The sequence below is a fragment of the Loxodonta africana genome, chromosome 22, assembly GCF_030014295.1.
Source record: "Loxodonta africana isolate mLoxAfr1 chromosome 22, mLoxAfr1.hap2, whole genome shotgun sequence".
Taxonomy (NCBI): domain Eukaryota; kingdom Metazoa; phylum Chordata; class Mammalia; order Proboscidea; family Elephantidae; genus Loxodonta; species Loxodonta africana.
The window spans coordinates 40,602,017-40,622,028 of record NC_087363.1 but is presented as its reverse complement, the minus strand read 5'-3'; the positions used below and the strand labels follow the sequence as shown (position 1 = coordinate 40,622,028).

Below are 20,012 nucleotides of genomic sequence, written 5' to 3'. Positions count from 1 at the left end.
CTGACCTGCAAGGAGGAGGCGGAAGGTGGAGATCGCGCTTGTATAAACTCATTGGCGGAAGTCATTTTGCAAGTTTCCCAGGGATGAAAGAATGCTTTTTCTTCCCCCTCCCTTGCCACACCTCTTCCTCCGCCTGATGAAAATCTACCACAGCCTCCCTTCCATAGTCAGACCTGTCACTCACAGCTGCATGTAGGGGCAGATCTGTGGCCTGCTTATCCTGCCTGTCTGGGGGCTGCTGGCTTATCCTGCCTGTCTGGGGGCTGCTGGCGGGGAGCGGCTTTGTGTCCCACTAGGCCAACGCTTCTGAAACGACTTTCAGGCCTACCAAAGAGACTACATTAGCCAGGAGCCATTCAAAAAACCAAAGAATGTGTGTGTGACTCTTCACCAAGCCCTGATATTTAATAATCCCCTACAGTATAAGCCACCACTGTAAAACCAAAACCAAACCAGTTGCCATCAAGTTGATGCCAGCTCATGGTGACCCCATGTGTGCAGAGCAGAACTGTGCTCCATAGAATGTTCAGGGCTATGGCTTTTCAGAAGCAGATTACCAGACCTTTCTTCCAAGGCACCTCTGGGTGGGTTCAAGGCACCAACCTTCTCAGTTAATAGTCTGGTGCTTAACTGTGTCACCCAGGGGCTAAAGGCACCCCCAGCCCTGTCTCACTTGATTGTATACCCGGTTTGAGTAAAGAATTGCAAGTGCTTTGGGGGCCAAGTCAGTGGGATGCATTATCGTATCTACTGTAGCTGGAAAGGAAAAGTTGTTAATTCTTGGATTTAAAAATAAAATAACCTCTGGTGAAGGGAAGGACAACCCACAATACAGGGGAAGTCAGCACAACTGGACCAAAGCAAAAGCTAAGAAATTTCCTGGATACATCCAAACACTTTGAGGGACAGAGTAGCTGGGGTTGGAGCCTAGGGACCATGGTTTCAGGGAACATCTGGGCCAGCTGGCATAACAAAGTTTATTAAGAAAATGTTCTGCATCCCACTTCAGTAATTAACCCCTAATTCACTTACATCATAAGGCTGTTGTGTGGAAAACCTAAGATGCATCAATTGGTCCCATCCCACTTGGAGCAAAGGAGAATGAAGAAAACCAAAGACACAAGGAAAATATTAGCACAAGAAACTAAAGGATCACATAAACCAGAGACTCTATCAGCCTGAGATCAGAACTAGATGGTGCCTGGCTACCTCCAGTGACTGCCCTGACAGGGAACACAACAGAGTCCCTGACGGAGTGGAAGAAAAGTATGGAGAGGAACTGAAATTCCTGTAAAACACCAGACTTAATGATCTGACAGAGACTGGAGGAACCTCTGAAACGGGCCCCGGGAGGAATTTACTTCTTCGTTCAATCAGGTACATGAGACCAAATGATTCAATCAGATAAGAGACTGGAGGAACCTCTGAAACGGGCCCCGGGAGGAATTTACTTCTTCGTTCAATCAGGTACATGAGACCAAATGATTCAATCAGATACATGAGACCAAATGGGAGGCTCCTGTCCGAAGGCAGAATGAGAAGGCAGGAAGGGACAAGAACTGGTTGAATGGACACAGGAAACCTGGAGTGGAAAAGGGGAGTGTGCTGTCACATTGTAGGGATTGCAGCTAGTATCACAAAACAATACGTGTATAAATTTTTGTGTGAGAAATTAACTTGAGCTGTAAACTTTCACCTAAAGCACAATGAAATAAATAAGTAAACAAAAATTGTAGGACTTTCCTAATGTTATTTCTGACGAAACCTTTATTGTGTATTTCTTATGTTCATATGTATTTCACGTTCTGAGCGTTGTTCTGCACTCTGATTTTCTTTCTGTAGCTTTTACCCCAGCATACTTGGACGTCCTTACCCTGTTTTAGTGCAGGTTGTACAGAGCTTGTTTATCCCTTCTAGGATACGAAGCAGATCAGTTGCTTAATTTTTATTTCAGATGTTGTCTTGTGAACTGTGTCATGGAGCAACTCTGGTACACAAGGTAGCTTTTGTTTCCCAGAAGTCTGCCAGTGCTTGTTGCTTTTGAATACATTTGCTGCTATTATAGTAATAATTGTTTCCAGGAGCCCAGATTATGATATTTTAATACTATAGAGCCCTTTATTGATATAAATGCTTCACACAAATTGGAACGAAATATTGAAACCACAAATTGGGCTTTTCTTATCGGCATATGATAAAGACTGAACCTAATCAGTCAGGTATACCTTCTTTAGCGACTATTTCTTTGTGTCTCAAATCTTATAGTGCCTTCATTTTAAGAGTGAAGACACTGAGACTGGGACCACTCTAGGGAGTTAGTGGTCAAACTGGGATTCAACCCCAATTCTCCTGGCTCTCAAGCCACTATTTTTTTTTTCCTATTTTGTACTTTAACCAGCGCCCGTGGAGTCCGTTCTGACTCGCGGCAACCCCAGGTGTGTCAGAGGAGAGCTGGGCTCCTGCTCCGTAGGGTTTTCGATGGCTGATTTTTCAGATCACCAGGCCTTTCTTCCAAGTCACTTCTGGGTGAACTCAAGCTGCCAACCTTTCAGTTAGCAGGCAGACGAGTGTGTTAAGCCTTTATGCTACCAGGGACTCCATTCCATTCTAATCCCCCCCAACCTTTTTTTTTTTTTTTTTAATATACTTTCCTAGAATCAAATCTGTGGGTTTCAAAAATGTCATTCCGGTGTGGCCCAGTTAGAATTCTAAAACAGCACGGTGGCCCTAGGTAGTGCTGCTGTTGAAGGACAAGACCAACACTTATTCTGCACTGTATTAAGGTTTTACTAATGTGGTAAATTATGTATTTTTTTTTAGGTGCAATAGCTTCCTTCATGTGCTACACAGCCACCTCTCTCTACCTTCTCATCAGTCCAGTCCACCCACTTCCCCCACTAGGGTTAACCTTCTTAAAAGGTTGGTTTGTACCGTATCACTCCTGTGAACAAATGCCTCCCATTGTTCCCACTGCCCCCCAGAAGAAAGCTCCAAACTCAGCTGGTCTCTAAGGCCCCCACAGACCAGTGTTGTCATGGTCTCCCTGACAAGCCATCTTCGCTCTCAGTCCTCCCTGCTCTTGGAAAGCTCTTTCTCCTTTCTGTAGCTCAGATCCTCCTCAACTCTCAGTGGCCAGGTCGCCCAAATACTCAATCCTCTCCTAGGTTAAGCTGCAGCCTAACTGGGCCTCGTCTTCCGGGAACTCCGGAAATATGTACTTTGGTGCCTAATTGTGCCTATCCTGATTGCATCACTGTAAAGACTGCTGATCTCTGAAGCTCAACCATGAGCCCCTAGAGAAGAGGCTTCCAAACTTTCTCAGTTCACGGTACCCTTAGAGTCTCAAGGATTTTTTTTAACAGAGGCCCTGGGCCAAAAGAAATGCATAACAGTTCCACTTATTAAGTAGTTACCTTACCGTACCGGTTGCCCTTGAGTCGACTCCGACTCATAGCAACTCTATTAAGTAATTAGGGCCATACAACTTAGTAAGTATTTATGTCTTGACAATGTAGTAGCCATTTGAGAAAATACTACATGTAATTTGAAGGGAAATATATTTATTCTAAAATAACCACAGTTATTACTAATAATGTGTGTTCCTATCGGGCACTGCATACCATCTCAGACTTTGGGGGTCAAGGGACTACTTAGGAAATGCCCTCTCACAGGCAGACTTCTTGGATGACTCCTTCCTTAGACTGTCCAATCCCCTGTGGGTCTTCCTGTGGTGAGCAGCCTGTGTGCTTCCAGCCCCATCATCCCACCCCCACGGAGCAGCCCTCTGCCTTGGCTCTGTGGGGATTTCATGAGGACGTTTTTACAGCTGGTTGAAGGTAGTGGGCACATGCGATGGAGCTCAGGAGAAAAAGGTGTGGGCTTCCTGTTTTCATTGTGACTCAGACATGTGGGAGAATATTTCTGTGGAATATTCTTAACAAATAACTTGTTTACCTTGACACCAGTGCTGGAGGTGGCATTCAGGACAAATGGCACCTGATCCACAAAGTTTCTTCTGTGATGAGGCCCAGAACTGATAGTCCTTTGGATGTGGCTTGTGGTGCCAAAGCTTTCAGAGCTGGGAGCGACTTACCTGGGGGATCCATACATCTCAGTTTACAAATGAGGACACTGAGGCAGGACAGGGTTGGTGACATGGCTAAGTCACACAGCTAGTAACCATATGTCTCCTGAGCCATGTCTCCGGGTTTTTCCCAGTACCCTGCAGCTACCTGAGAAACCTGCAGGGTTCTTGTCCAGGGTTATTCTCACTGACACTGGGCAAGTAGTGTTGAAGCAGATCGGTTTACTTGATCTCAGAAGAGAAAAAAGGGGGTGCAGTGAAGGTTACAGCTGAGGAGGTGGGGTGATGAGAGGGAAGGGGAAGTTCACTAACCACCATATTGTATCCATGTGAGGCATAACGAGACTGGTAAACTTGGGTGGGGGGTGTCGTGCTCTGCCCTCAGTGCATTAGAGATTTTAGATGGGACTCTAAAATCTCTGGTGCACTGGAGATTTTAGATAGAACATTTGAGGACTTTTTCTTGACTACTAACTTTATTACAAAGTGGTTCATACCTACAAAAATATTTAGTGGACATAATAGGAACCTGGGTACCACCACTCAACCGAAGAATGAAAGAAAATATTTAACTGACGCTCCCCTTGGCCCTTTCCTGATCATATGCCTTCCCTCGCCTCTCCCCAAGAGGTAAGGCCTGCCCTGAACTTGATGCTTATCATTACTGTCCACGTCTGTATACCTTTGCTGCGTGTGATGTCTCCCTAGACCATATATCATGTTGTTTTCCATATTTTAAAACAACCCAAATGTCCAACAGCTATCAAATGGATAAACAAAATGTCATATATCCATCCCCCCCCCCACAAAAAAAACTCCAAACCCATTGCCATTGAGTTAATTCTGACGTGTGGTGACCCCATGTGTTACAGAGTAGAACTGTTCCATAGGGTTTTCTTGGCTATAATCTTTAAGGAAGCAGATTGCCAGGCCTTTTTTTCCACAGCACCGCTGGGTGGGTTCAAACTGCCAACCTTTAGGTTAGTAGTCAAGCACAAACCATTTGTGCCACCCAGAAAAAAACTACTGACATAAGCTACAACATGGATAAACCTTGAAAACATTATGCTAAGTAAAAGTAGCCAGACACAAAAGACTACATTTGTATAATTCCATTTATATAAATAGCATGCCCAAAATAGGCAAATCCATAGAGACAGAAAGGAGATTAGTGGCTGCCAGGGGCTGGTGACGTGGATGGAGTCAAGCTTTCAGGACCTTTGTTTGCTGATGTGGCATGACTCAAAATGAGAAGAAACAGCTGCAAACATCCATTGTAGATTGTCACTGAAAAAGAGGAAAACCCTCAACAAGATGGATTGACACAGTGGCCACAGTAATGGACTCAAACAGCAATGATTGTAAGGATGGTGCAGGACTGCTCAGTGTTTTGTTCTGTTGTACATAGTGTCCTACAGGGTCGCCATGAGTCAGAACCAACTCGACAGCACCTAACAACAACAGGGGTTGATGGGTGGAGGAGTGGGTGGATAGAGAGTGACTGCTAGTGGGTACAGGTTTCTTTTTAGGATGAGGGAAATGTTCTAAACATACTGGTGATGGCCCTACAACTCTGTGAATATACTAAAACCCACTGAGTCCCTGAGTAGTGAAAAAAGTTAAGTATTTGACTGCAATGGAAAGATTGGCTGTTTGAACCCACCCAGAGATGCTTCATAAGAAAATCCTGGTGATTTGCTTCTGATCTGCAGCCTTGAAAACCCTATGGTGTGCAGTTCTCTTGACACACTTGGGATCACCATGAGTCAGAAATGACTGGATGGCGACGTGTAAGAGGTGAATTTCATGGCATGTGAATTACATCTCAATAAAGGCATTATAATAAAAGGACATAAAATCCAACCTGAAGGGAGTCCTACTGGCAAAGAATGGGACATTATTGAGAAGAATGACTCTAGTGGCTTGAGTCACAGTGAATATATAAAAATGCAAGGCTTGGAGAAATGATTGGTCACCATTGGAGGTTGCTAAGGTACCAGCTCATTGATCTGAAAATTGGTAAAGAGAATCAGTTTTTATCCTGTCTTCCCTTTGCCTGTCGTATTTCAGAATAATCAGATAGTCAATGATCAAAAGTCATTCTTTATGGAAGAATTCTAGCAATAAATTCAGAAGAAATTATGAAATTACAAAATCATCATTTTTTAAAAATCCCCAAAAGGATAATAGATCTAGACTAAGGTCTGCAACAAATGCCAAAATCATTTGGTGAAAAGTTAATGAGGGATTTTATAATAGAGAGGTTAGCAATCTCGTCTGAACCCACTGGTCAACCTTAGCATTTCTAAGACTGGGATACAGCATTACTGCCTCCCGATGTGATACAGAAGAAGTGGACAGCAGCACCTATGAAGTGGGCTTTTAGTTGTTAATGAGTGAATTTGGCATAACATAAAATTAACCACTTTAAACTGTACAATTTAAAGTATATGATCTAGGGGCCTTCATAATGTTGTGCAGCCATCACATCTATCTAGTTCCAAAACATTTTGATACCCCCAAAGGAAATGCTTTGGCATCCATGAAGTAGCCCTTCCCCGTTTCTCCCTTCTACCAGCCCCGAGACCACTGGTCTGCCTTCTGTCTCTATGGATTCTGTTCTTACCTAACATATCTAATCAATCTCTAGATCTAACTACCAGTTTTCAGGAAATACCCAGGAGTTGGAGAAACAAGCTAAATTATTATTTGAGGAAGCAGCCAGCCAACTCCAAACTGTGAGACTGTCCATGGGACACATGGCCTGCTTTATCCTGCATACCAGTGGCATGAATAGAAACAGGGAGACGGAAATAGGGGAGAACTTTGGTAAAATGAGAGACTGAAGAGATAACAACCAAATGTAGTGTGTGAACCTAATTCACACAAACGAGCTGGGACAATATGGGAAATTTGAGTATGGAGCTGGTATTAAATGATATTAAGGAATTGTTTTTAATTTTGCTTAGGTGTGATAGTGGCATAGTGATTCTGGAAGGAAAAAAGTACTTATCAGTTAGAGATGTACGGTGAAGGATTTACCTGCAAAATGACGTGATATCTGGGATTTGCTTTAAAATACTCCAGTGTCTTCCCCCAAAAGCCAGAAGGTATAGATAGAAACAAGATAAGCAAAGTATCAATAATTGTTGAAGCCGTATATACATGAAGATTCATTATACTATTTATTCTATTTTGCTTGTGTTTGAAAATGCCCATAATAAGAATTTAAGAAGAAAAAAATGGGAGGTTAATTGGGCGCAGCACTTGAATTGTGCTGGCTTACTTTAGAAGTGGCTATTGGTCTGCATTGGGAAACTCTGGCTGCCCCTCCCTGGCTTCAGAGTGGTCTGCCGTGTGCCTATGTAAGAACTATACCTCAGATTTTCAACATGCATTAGTAGTAATTAACAGTTCAGGGAATAGACTCCATGGCCTGGGATCAAAGGAAATAGAAGCAATTGCTATTACTTTTTATATTTATGTTTTTAATTTTGTGAACCTTAGAAATGCATCAACATAACTTAAGTTCCTCTCAAAGCAACAACCTTCTCTTCGGTCGTTGTGTCCAGCTAGTCCCTGTTCATAAGTCTCATTTGGTAATATTGTGAAGACATAATTTTTTGCATATCTCAAGGCATTTCTGCTGCTGTTGTAATGTGAACACATGAACCACACTGAATTAGATCGCTGGGTTCAATGCAAGGACTCTTAGGGACCACTGTGTCCAAGGCTGCAGGCCAATTGCCATTTAGCACGAGGGTAGGTATTTTTGTCCTGTTTTATTTTGGCATAGAAATGCCAAAACTAGATTCCCTGTACACACAGCAAATACTTGTGGACTAAATGAATGAATTTCCTTCTGAACATTGTGGGCAACTAATGTGTTTTCCAACATTACGTAAGTTATCTGCTAAGGTGAATGCTACATCAAGTATAACCTGTAACTGAAACATTGCCGAACACAGAGTAGGCGCTCAGTTGTTATTGAATGAATAATAATAAAAATCTCTGGTCAGGGCATCACTCTCACAGCCAGTACTCTTGGGAATCTGCTGCCAACGTCATATTTTGGACCATCTCCTTCCAGTAGCACATTCTTCCTTCTGACCCACTGGGCTGTAGGTGTGTTAAGGCAGCAGTGATACGTGCATTTGTACCCCATCATCTTGGTTAGCATTTGGATATTCTCAAAACTCCTCAGCTCAGCTACCCATTTATAGATTGTTTAATTCTTAGCTTGCATTTCTCTACAGGGGACTAATTTCGCTCATTGCCTGCTTGACTCCCCCAATTTCACTCTTACAGGTAACTTGAAGTCTCCGACTTTAAGTGTGGGAGTGTGTGTGTTGAGTATATGTGTGTGTACATTTGGAGCGTGCGGCTAGGACCAAGGAGAACATTTTTATCAATTCTTTCATTTCACTTTGTCTCAAACATGACCAAAATAGATGCATCACTAAAAACAAAGCTAAAATCCAACCCAGTAGTAATAAGCCAAACCAAAACCAAACCCATGGCCGTTGGGTCAATTTCATGGGGTTTCCAAGCCTGTAAATCTTTAAGGAAGCAGACTGCCACATGTTTCTCCCATGGAGTGGCTGGTGGATTCGAATCATTGACCTATTGGTTAGCAACCAAAGGGTTTAACCACTGTGCCACCAGAGCTCCTAATAATAGTAATTACTGACATTTACAAACACTTACTATGGACTAGGCACTGTCTTCAGTAATTTATGCAGATTAGCTGGTGGCACAAATGTTTAACTACTGGTCTACAAGCTGAAAGGTTGGCAGTTCAAACCCACCCAGAGGCACCTTAGAAGACAGGCCTGGTGATCTGCTTCTGAAAGGTCACAGCCTCGGAAGCCCTATGGAGCAGTTCTACTCTGCACACATGGGGTCACCATGAGTCAGAATTGACTGGAAGGCAACTAACAACAACGTCTCATATAATCTCCCACCAACTCATGAGGGAGGAACTATCATTATCTCCATTTTACAGGTGAGGAGACTGAGACCCAGAGAGATGAAGTCACATAGCGAGTAAGTGGTAAACCCAGTACTCAGATCCACACAGTTTATCTCCAGGGCATACCTCCTCTGCTCTGCTGCTTCCTGGTGTGACTGAAGTTTTGCTTAGATTGAGGAGTCCCAAACATAAAGACTGGACACTTGGGTTCTCGTTTTACTTTTGCCCTTTACTACGTAATTTTGGATGAGTCACTCATTTGTTTGTTTACTCATTCCTTCATCCAACATTTCTTGGAGGCCTGCTTTGCTCCAGCCAGTATGATAGGGCTATGAAGGTGACTAAGACCTAATTCCTGCCTTTGAGGTGGAAGTCTTCTGCACAGGCATGTGATACTTTTTGGAGAAGTCAGTTACTCTTCGAGTTTGTTTTCTTGTCTGCAAACCAGAATAATCCCTGTCCTTTCTATTTTGGAAATAGTTATATGGATATATTAACATACAATGTATGTTGTTATTGTTAGCTGCCATGGCATTGGCACGGACTCGTGGCGACCCCACCCATGACAGAATGAACTGCTGCCCGGTCCTAAATACCATCTCCATGATCGGTTGGGGATCGGGCGATTGTAAGCCACAGGATGTTCACTGGCTGGTTTTCGTAAGTAGATCACCAGGCCTTTCTCCCTACTCTGTCTTAGTCTGGAAGCTCCACAGAAATCTATTCAGCATCACAGCAACACACAAGCCTCCACTGACAGAAGGCTGCAAATGAGGCACATAGGCCAGGAACCTAACCCCAGCCTCCTCCATGGAAGGCAGTAGTTCTACCACTGAACCACCGCTGCCCCCGTAATGTACATACTACCACTTAAAAACAGCAAGTGCTACACCGGTGTAAAGTGGTGTGAGCCTGGGGCAGGAAGACATTGCAGAGGCAACACAGATATTGGATAGGTATTTATTTATTGCTGAATCCCAGTGATTCAGCTAACTTTATACTGAGTTCCAGCTCTGCATCAGGGATTGGGGTCAGTCATTTGAGATACAGACATTTCACAGTCTAGTCTGAGAGAGACTCTAGGAAGCAGTCAGCTGTGGCACCTCGTGGTAAGTGCCACCCTAGAGATACAACCAGGGAATATAAAAGGTAGCCTTGAAGAAATCCCCCTTTGTCATCTGTCCCTTTGGCATATGTGGATACCTGCTTACATCAGGAGCAAGGACTTTGTTGATCATATAACCCGGAACCTCAGGCCTGACTGCAGCTTATTAACTGTGTAATCTTGGGCAAGTCCCACACCTCACTACTTCTCTATTATCTGTAAAGTGGGGATAATAATGCCCGTGTCTCAGGTTGTTTGGAGGTTCACTGAAGCCATACGTGAAAAACACTCAGCACCTGGTAAGATGGCAGGTGCTCATGAAATAGAAACTGCTAGTAGTACAACGAAAGGAGCCCTGATGGCTCAGTGGTTAAGCACTTCGCTGCTAACTGTAAGGTCGTCAGTCCAAACCCATTAGCCACTCTGCAGGAGAAAGATGTGGCATTCTGCTGCCATAAAAATTTACAGCCTTGGAAACCCTATGGGGCAGCTCTACTCAGTCCTGTAGGGTTGCTATGAATCGGAATCAGCTCGATGACAATGGGTTTGATTTTTTTTTTTTTTAATACAAAAAAAATGGATTGCTCTCTCTCATGTGTATCTTTGTGCTTATGTACTCATATCCCTGACATGCAGGGTAACTGTATAGTTTATCATCCATTGTCATCCCTGTTGTTGTTGTTAGGTGCTGTTGAGTCGGTTCCGACTCATGGCGACCCTATGCACAACAGAATGAAACACTGCCCAGCCCTGAGCCATCCTTACAATCGTTGTTATGCTTGAGCTCATTGTTGCAGCCACTGTGTCAGTTCCCCTCGTTGAGGGTCTTCCTCTTTTCCGCTGACCTTGTACTCTGCCGAGCATGATGTCCTTCTCCAGGGACCAATCCCTCCTGACAACATGTCCAAAGTATGTAAGACTCAGTCTCGCCGTCCTTGCTTCTAAGGAGCATTCTGGCTGTACGTCTACGACAGATTTGTTCGTTCTTTTGGCAGTCCACGGTATAGTCAATATTCTTCACCAACACCACAATTCAAAGGCCACAGTTCTTCTTCGGTCTTCCTTATTCATTGTCCAGCTTTCACATCCATACTGGGATGTTATTGAGAATAAAAAGGGAAGCTGTTAATACTTATATGGGAAAAACATTTAAACAGGGACTGTCCCAAGCAAACTAAGACGAATGGTCACTCTACAACTCTCATGTGGTTTTTGAGGGACAGAGGACCCCTCTTCCCTGCTGATGTTTCCAGAGGGCAGGATCTGCACCCAGAGCAGCAGGAATTCAGTACTTGCTAAATGAGTAATTGCTGTTCTCTCAGATGACTTCTATTTTGAGTATCTGCACTGGGTCTGTTTGGAAAGTACTTTGTAAATTCAAGGAAAATGAGATGCTTAAAATAGATGTAAGAAGCAAGCAAATACTGAAAAAGATGACCCAGAACGTAGCTGTGTGATTTAGATACGTGTTGAGTCCCCCATGGCTGCTAGCGGGCCACTGCTCACACTGGTACTTAAATCCAGGTTCTGCCTGGATTTAACTTCTTATTTCTTCTCATGTTCAACAACTAAAGAAAAGTATAAATTTTCTGGTTTAGGTTTTCATTCATAAACAAATCAAGACTCTTAAAGCTGTCGGGGAACCTGAAGATCATTGCCTCTAATCTTCCTCTCGCTTTACAAAGGAACAGGCATGGCCAGCCAATTCACACAGTTTTGCAGCCTTTTGAAGGCCCTTAGTTTGGCTGAGAAATGCTAGGAGTGGGTAAAGGCAGAAAACTGGCAAGCTGTCTTGCTTTTTTTTTTTTTTTTTCTTTCTCTTTTTATAGCATGGAGCCCTGGTGGTGTGGTGATTAAAAGCTGTATCTGCTGACCAAAAGATCGGCAGTTCAAATCCACCAGCCACTCCTTGGAAACCCTATGGGAGCAGTTCTGCTCTGTCCTATGAGTTGGAATTGACTCGATGGCAATGGGTTTGGGTTTTTTTTAATAGCGTGTTTATTTAGTATGTGTTTTCCTTTTTTTGTTGTTGTTCTTTTACAGTTTAATACTTTAAAGTACACAATTTGGTGATGAATTTTGGCATATGAATACACTCAGGTAAGCACCACTCAGATCAAGATATACAGCATTTCAGAATGAGTACATCCCGGAGATAACCAGTATCCTGACCTCTATCACCATGGATTAGTTTGCCTATTTGATTTTGTTGTTGTTATTTTAATGAGTTGAAGTTTTAGAAATTATCTAAATTCAAACAAACATAGAATTTCTCTGTCAAATTTCTACTCTCAATTTTTGTATTTCTAAGAAGTAGAGGGTCAGCAAAAAAGAGGAAGACCCTCAGCAAGATGGGATGACACAGTGGCTGCAACAGTGGGCTCAAGCATAATGATTGAGAGGATGGTGCAGGGCTGGGCAGTGTTCTTGTACTGTTGTATGTAGGGTCAGTATGAGTTGTAACCTACTGTACGGCACCTAATAGTAGGTTTCTAAAAGCTTACTACCTGTGTCTATCTTGTCACAGACCAGGAACAACAGTTTGTTCATCAGCAGGAGTCCAGGGATCACACTTTGAGTAACACTGGCTCAAATGTTTAATGGCCATCTTAGATTTATAAGCCCAAGAAAAACTCTTCACTTCCTCCAACCCCCATTCATTCCTTCCCCACCCAGTCTTCCGCATCTCGGTAAATATCACCACCATTTACGGGTTTGCTCAAGCCAAAAACATCAATCATTCCTGATTTTCCTCCTTCCCTCATCCTTCATGTTTAGGGGAAGCCAAGTCCTATTGCCTTCACCTTAAATCTATCCACTTCCCCTCGCCTTTCATGGCTTTATCTTAGTTCATTGGTTTTCAACTCTTGCTCTTTCTCTATCTTGGATAGCAAGGTAAAGAGAAAATTTTTCTTTTTGACAAACAAGAAAAAAGTGAATGTACATCCACCACCTAGATTCTTCCATTTATATTTCAGTGATTTTTGTCTCCCAGGAGACATTTGGCAATGCCTGTAGACATTGTTAAGGTTGGGGGAATCCTATCTTGGTCTAAGCTACCATCTCTAACCTAGTTAACGACAATACCCTAGCCTCCTATCTGATCCCCTACTTTCACTGTTCCCCTCTACAATTCTTCACACAGCAGCCAGAGTGATAGTTTCTATTTACCCACATATTTACCATTTCTCTTCATTCCTTCCTTTAGATTCAAGTTTCCATCTTGTTCCGTTTCCCTTTAGCCTGAAGTATTTCCTCTAGAAATGTCATACAAGACTTCTGGTAACAAATTGAGCTTTTGTGTGTCTGAAGTTGTCTTTATTTCACTTTTTTTTTTTTTTTTTTGAAGGACACTTTCAATGAATACCATTTTCAAATTTTTATAATTATGAATGTTCTTGTATCATGTCTTTGGTGGGCATATGCATTCATTTCTTCGATGTGTCTCTAATAGTAGAATTGTTAGGTGATGGGGTAGGAATAGGAGTCCCTGGGTGGTGCAAACAGTTAAGCACTCAACTAACTAGCCGAGAGGTTGGCATTTCAAACCTCCCCAGAAGCACCTCAAAAGAAAGGCCTGGCAATCTGCTTTTCAAAGGTCACAGCCTTGAAAATCCTGTGGCGCGTAGTTCTACTCTGATGTACTTGGGGTCACCATGAGTTGGGGTCAACTTTATAGCAACTAACAACAACAAAGAGTAGGAATGCTTAGCTTTTATAGAGATTCTGCCAGTTTTCCGAGGCAGTTAAACCAGTCTATACCCCCATTAGCAATGTCGGGAAGTTCCAGTTGCTCCACAGCTCGCCGATGGTCCGTTTCTTTCTTTCTCTTTCTCAGGCTTTCACACGCACGTGCTCTCGCTCGCTCTTTGATAGCAGGATAAAGAGAATTTTCAGCAAACGAGAAAAGTAAACATATACCCACCGCCTAGGTTCCTCCATTAACATTTTACTATTCTTGCTTTATCGCATATCTATCCATGTATCTTTCCCTATATCCATCTTGGGGCCTTGGTGGCGCAGTGGTTAAGAGCGCAGCTGCTAACCAAAAGGTTGGGAGTTTGAATCCACCAGCCGCTCCTTGGAAACCCTGCAGGGCAAATCTGCTCTGTCCTGTGTAGGGACACTATGAGTCAGAATTGACTCAATGGCAATAGGTTTGATTTTGTTTGTTTTTGGTTCTCTATCCATCTTTTTTTATTACTATTTTTTTTTTATGCTTTTCAGGGTAAATTTTAGACATCAGTAAAATTCTCTCTAATTAAGCATGGATGTTATTAACAAGAGTTCAGTACTTCTTTCGGATTTTTCCTTTGGTGATAAAATGAGCATTCAATGACATATACGTGTATTGTATGTACATTTATGGAGTTTTGATAAAGGCATGAAACTGTGTAACTCAAACCCCTGTCAAGATACAGAACATTGTCATCACAGAAAGTTCCTTCATGCCCCTTCCCAGTCGGTCCCTACACCTGGCCCCCAAAGGCAACCACTGTTCTGATTTTTTTCCACTGTACATTAGTTTCACTTATTCTAGAACTTCATGTAAACGGAATGATACAATATGCCCGGTCCTGTGCCATTCTATTGTACATAGGGTTGCTGTGAGTCAGAACTGACTTGACAGCACCTAATAACAACGATGTATACTCTTTTGCTTAAGGCTTCTTTCTTCCAAAAAAACTATTTTTAAGATTTATATTATTGCGTGTATCAGTAATTCATTCCTTTTTATGATTGAGTAGTGTTTTATTGTATAAATATACCACAGTTTGTTTTTCTGTTCTTGATGAACACTTTGAGCTGTTTCTAGTTTTTGGCTGTTAGGAACAAAGCTACTCTGAACTTTTTTGTACAAGTTTTTGTGGACGTATGTGGAATTTCTTAATAGAGTGGACGTATGCTTCTGTAAGAAACTGCCAGGTCATTTTCAAAACGGTTGTTCTGCATTACATTCCCACCAGCAGTGTTACTCTACATCATTGTCAACATTCGATATTGCTAGGCTTTTAAACTTTAGCCACTCTGGTGGGTGTGTAGTGGTATCTCATTGTGATTTTAATTTTTGTTTCCTCAGTAACCAATAATGTTGAGCACCATTTCATATGCCTCTGGCCATTTGGATATTGTCTTTTGTGAAATGCCTCTTCAGTATTTTGCTTATTTTTTAATTGTACTATTTATCTCTTTACTATGGTTTTATAGGTATTATAACTTAGTTTTTCTGTTGGGTGTGTAGTGGCATCTCATTGTGTTTTCTTTTTAAAAACTTTATTTTTGATGAAAATACACACAACAAAACATACACCCATTCAACAATTTTTACATATACAGTTCATTGACAGTGGTTACATTCTGCACATTGTGTCATCATTCTCTCTCTCTCTGCCCACATTGTTTTTACTACCCTTACCTGAGACTCTCTGTCCCTTAAAGTTCTCATCTGTGTTTTAGTTACCATTGTGCATTAATCTCTCATAAGTATTTCTTTAAAAGATCACAGTGCTCAAAGCAAACATTCCTTATTAAATTAGCGAAATTATTTAAAGATGACTTCATGGGATAGTTTTGGCTCCAGGCTTAAAAATTATTTTCAGGCAATAGATTTGGGGGTTCCTCCAGTCTCAATGTATCCAGTAAGTCTGATTTCCAATAAGAATTTAAAGTTCTGTTCCACATTTTTTCCTCCTTTTGATCGAGATCCAACTATTGGGTGCTTGATCAGAATGTTTGGCAGTGGTAGCTGGGCACCATCCCTTTCTTCTGGTCTCAAGACAAAGGAGATAGTGGTTCATGAAGACAGTTAGACTTGCTGTCCGTTTCCTTCTCTGATTCCTGAGTCTCCATCTTCCTGTGTTGCTCCAGGCTCTCGTTGTGGTTTTAATTGACAGATATCTGATGACAAGTGGTATTAAGCATCTTTTTATGTGCTTATTGGCAACTCAAATATCTTCTTTTGTGCAGTGTCTGTTCAAATCTTTTGCTCACTTTAAAAATCGGTTGTTGGTCCTCTCATTGTTGACTTCTAAGTGTTCTTTCTATGTCCTGGATAAAAGTCTTTTGTCAGATATACCATTTGTAAATATGTTCCCAGTCTTTAACTTGGCTTTTTATTTTTGTGATGATCTCTTTCAAAGAAGACATTTAAAATTTTGATGAACTCCATTTAATTCATTTTTTTTTTCTGTTACGGCTATGTTTTTTTGCCCTATTAAGAAATCTTGGCTTAATCTATTGTCAAAAAGATTTTCTACATGTTTTCTTTCATACATTTAATAGTTTTAGCTCTTGTGTTTAGGGCTATAATCCATTTCAAGTTAATTTTTCATTATAGTGTAATGAAAATGGTTTAGGTTTAATTTTTCCCATACAAATATCCATTTGTTCCAGTGTCACTTGTTCAACAGACTGTCTTTTCCTCCCATTGAATTACTTTGGCACCTTTGTTGAAAATCATTTAGACCACATGAATAAGTTTGGGCCTGTTTCTCTGTGTTCTGTTCATTGAAAAATAGCACATACGCACATACACAAATATCACACTGTCTTGATTGCTGTAACTTTTATAGTAAGCCTTGAAGTCAAGTATAATAAATACTTTAACCTTGTTCTTCTTTTTGAAGTTTTCTATTCACCTTATCAATTTCTACCAAAGTTTGCTGGGATTTCTTTGAATCTGTAGCTCAGATTGGAGAGAGTTGGCATCATAACAGTATTGAGTCTCTCAATCCATCAACTTAGTTTAATCTATTTATTTAAATCATTTTTAATTTATTTTTGCCATGTTTTATTTTTTTTAGTGTATGGGTCTTATACATTTTTTGTTAAAATTTATTTTCTAATTATTTCTGTATTATAAAGTGTTTTTTTTTTAAGTATTTTCTAATAGTTCTTTGGTAGCATAGAAATATAATTGATTTTTTTTTAATATTAGCCTTGTTTTCTGCAACCTTGCTAAATTTACTTATTAGTTTAATAACTAATTGGTAGATTCTTAGGCATTTGCTATTTTTCAACTATATCATCTGCAAATAAGGACCATTTTACTTCTTTTTCCCATTCTTTATACCTTTTACTTTTCTTCTTGCTCGAATTGGGACTTCCACTTTAATTAGGAGTAACAGTGGTGATATCCTACCTTGTTTCTGACTTCAGAAGGAGAGCACTCAAAATGTTACCTTTGAATGGGGTGTTACTTGTAGTTGTTTTTATAACATCTTTTATCAGATTAATCAAGGTCCCTTTTACTCCTAGTTTGCTGAGATTTTTGTTAGGAATGGATATTGAATTTTTTTTCCTTTTTTTCATCTATGGAGATGATCTTAGTTTTTCTCCTTTATTTTGTTAATGTGGATAATTACATCAATTGATTTTCATCTCTTAAACCACCATTGAATTCCTGGAGTAAAGCTCACTGTTTCCTGATGTATTATGCTTTTTATATGTTGCTGGATTCTATTTGTTGTTTCTTTTTTAGGATTTTTACATCTATATGCATGAAAGACATTGCTCCGTAATTTTCCTTTCCCAGAATGCCTTGTCGTTTTTTTTTTGTTTTGTTTTGTTTTGGTGTTCTTCTGTCTTCTTAAAAATGAGTCAGGTTAGTTTTATGAGGTTGGTATTATTTCTTTCTTAAATGCTCATAATGCTTCACCAGTGATGCCATTTAAGCCTAGTGTTTTCTTTGTGGGAGGATTTAAATTACACATTCAAGTTCTTTAATAGGCATGTGACTACTCAGATTTTCTATTTCTATGTCAATTTAAAGAGATTGAATTATTTAAGGAATTTGTTCCTTTCAATTTTCAAATTTGTTTCTGTAAAGTCTTATAATAGCATATTATTTTCCTTCACTATTTCTAGGATCTAAGTGATGTACTAGGGTGATTTTGTAATAAGTCCACAAATTCTTTGACACTCCTCTCTTCAAAAGATGTCTCCTAATTTCTCTTTTATTCTGTATAGGCCAGACTAAGTGACTTGCTTCTGATCAACAGAATGTGGTGGACTTGACAGTGTGTGACTAGGTCGTAAAAGTCATTGTGGCTTGTGTCTTGCCCTCTCTTGGATTACTCACTGTAGGGAAAGCCAGCCACCATGTCACGAGGGCACTTAAACAACCCTATGGAGAGGCCCACATGGTGAAGAACTAAGGCCTTCTGCCAAAAGCCACTACCAACTTGCCAAGCATGTGAGTGAGCCATCTCGGAAGTAGATCCGCTGGCCCCATTCAAGTCCACAGATGATTGTAGCCCCAGCCAGTATCACGACTACAACCTCATGAGAGTCCTCAAACCAGAATTGCCTAGCTAAGCTGCCCTGAAATTCCTAGCCCATAGAAATTGTGAAATAATAAATGTTCATTGTTGTTTTAAGCTACTAAGTTTTGAGGTAATTTGTTACACAGCAAAAAGATAATTTTTTGTTCCTGATAATGGTATTTTTTTCTTCTCTCTCACTTTAAAAGTCTTATTGGTAGATTGTCAATTTATTAATTGTTCAAAAGAACCTATTTTTGGCTTTCTCGATTTTCTCTTTTGTATCTGTGTCCTATTTCTTTGATTTCTGCTCTAGTTTTTATTATTTTTTACTTCCATTTTCTTTTGATTTAATTACTTTTCCAGCTTCTTGAGTTCAAAGTTTTAGGCCATACATTTTCAATATTTTTTCTTTTCTAATGCATATATATACAGCTATAAATTTCCCTCTCGGTTTCACTTTTGCTGCATCTCACAAGTTTTGATACATCATATTTCCATTATTATCCAGCTCCAAATATTTTCCAACTTCCATTATGATTTCTTCTTTGTCTCGTGGGTTACTTAGAAATATTCGCTTAGTTTCTAATCTTTTGGAGATTTTCTCATTATATTTCTGTTAATGTATTTTAACTCAATCCCACAGTGATCAGGAAAAATGATTTTAATCTTTCGAAATTTATTGAGATCCGCTTTATGATCAAAAATATCTATTTTGGCAAATGTGCCATGTACACTTGAAAGGAATCTGTATTCTGCTTTGTTAGATGTAGTGCTCTGTATACGTCAATTAGATCAAGTTCATTAATCATATTGTTGAAATCTGTACCCTTACTGATTTTTTTGTATGCTTATACTGTTTTTTTTTATACTGTTAGTGAGAGGTATGTTAAAATCTCCATTAATGATTGTAAATTTGTCTATATATCCTTTTTAAAACAAATATTTTTTGAACAGATACCAAGTCAACAATTTCTACATGTACAATTCATTGACGTTGATTACATTTTTTGAGTTGTGCAACCATTCTCACCCACCTTTTCTGAGCTGTTCTTCCCCCATTAACCTAAACTCACTGACTCCTAAGTTTCCTAACTTTCAAGTTTCTGTTGTCAGTTTGATCCTGTATTGTTCAATCTTAACAGAGCACAAGGCTCAAGGCAGACATTCATTACTAGTTAAGCTAAACTCTTGTTTGGTTTTAAGAAAACTTCAAGAGATATTTTTGGTTTAAAGTTTGAAGATTATCTCAAGGCAGTAGTTTCAGGGACTCATCTAGCCTCCATTGCTCCAGAAAGTCTAAAGTCCATGCAAATTTGAAATTCTGTTCTGCATTTTCCCCCTTTTGATTAGAATTCTTCTATAGAATCTTTCATCAAAGTGCTCAGTAGTGGTAGCCGGGCACCATCCAGCTCTTCTGGTCTCATGGCAAAGGGGGCAGCTGTCCCTGGAGGCAATTAGCCACATATTCCATTTCCTCCTCCTATTTCTGACTCTCCTTTTCCTTCTATTGCTCCAGGTGAATAGAGACCAATTATTGTACCTTGGATGGCTCCTGGCAAGCTTTTAAGACCCGAGGTACTACACAGT

The 20,012-nt window shown here is 40.4% G+C and overlaps 1 protein-coding gene across 3 annotated transcripts in view; it reads left to right on the top strand.

Moving 5' to 3' along the window:
* The window catches only part of ATG7 (autophagy related 7), a 299,990-nt gene that overhangs the window by 217,290 nt on the left and 62,688 nt on the right, over nucleotides 1-20,012 (top strand). The window contains exon 19 of one of the 3 annotated variants that reach the window (XM_023547916.2): nucleotides 1,041-11,952. The exons of the other annotated variants lie outside the window; for them this stretch is intronic. Within the exon in view, the coding sequence (XP_023403684.1) occupies nucleotides 1,041-1,061 (21 nt within the window). The 3' untranslated portion in view covers nucleotides 1,062-11,952. Of the gene's footprint in view, nucleotides 1-1,040; nucleotides 11,953-20,012 lie in introns of those variants that run through there. 3 annotated transcript variants of the gene reach the window in all.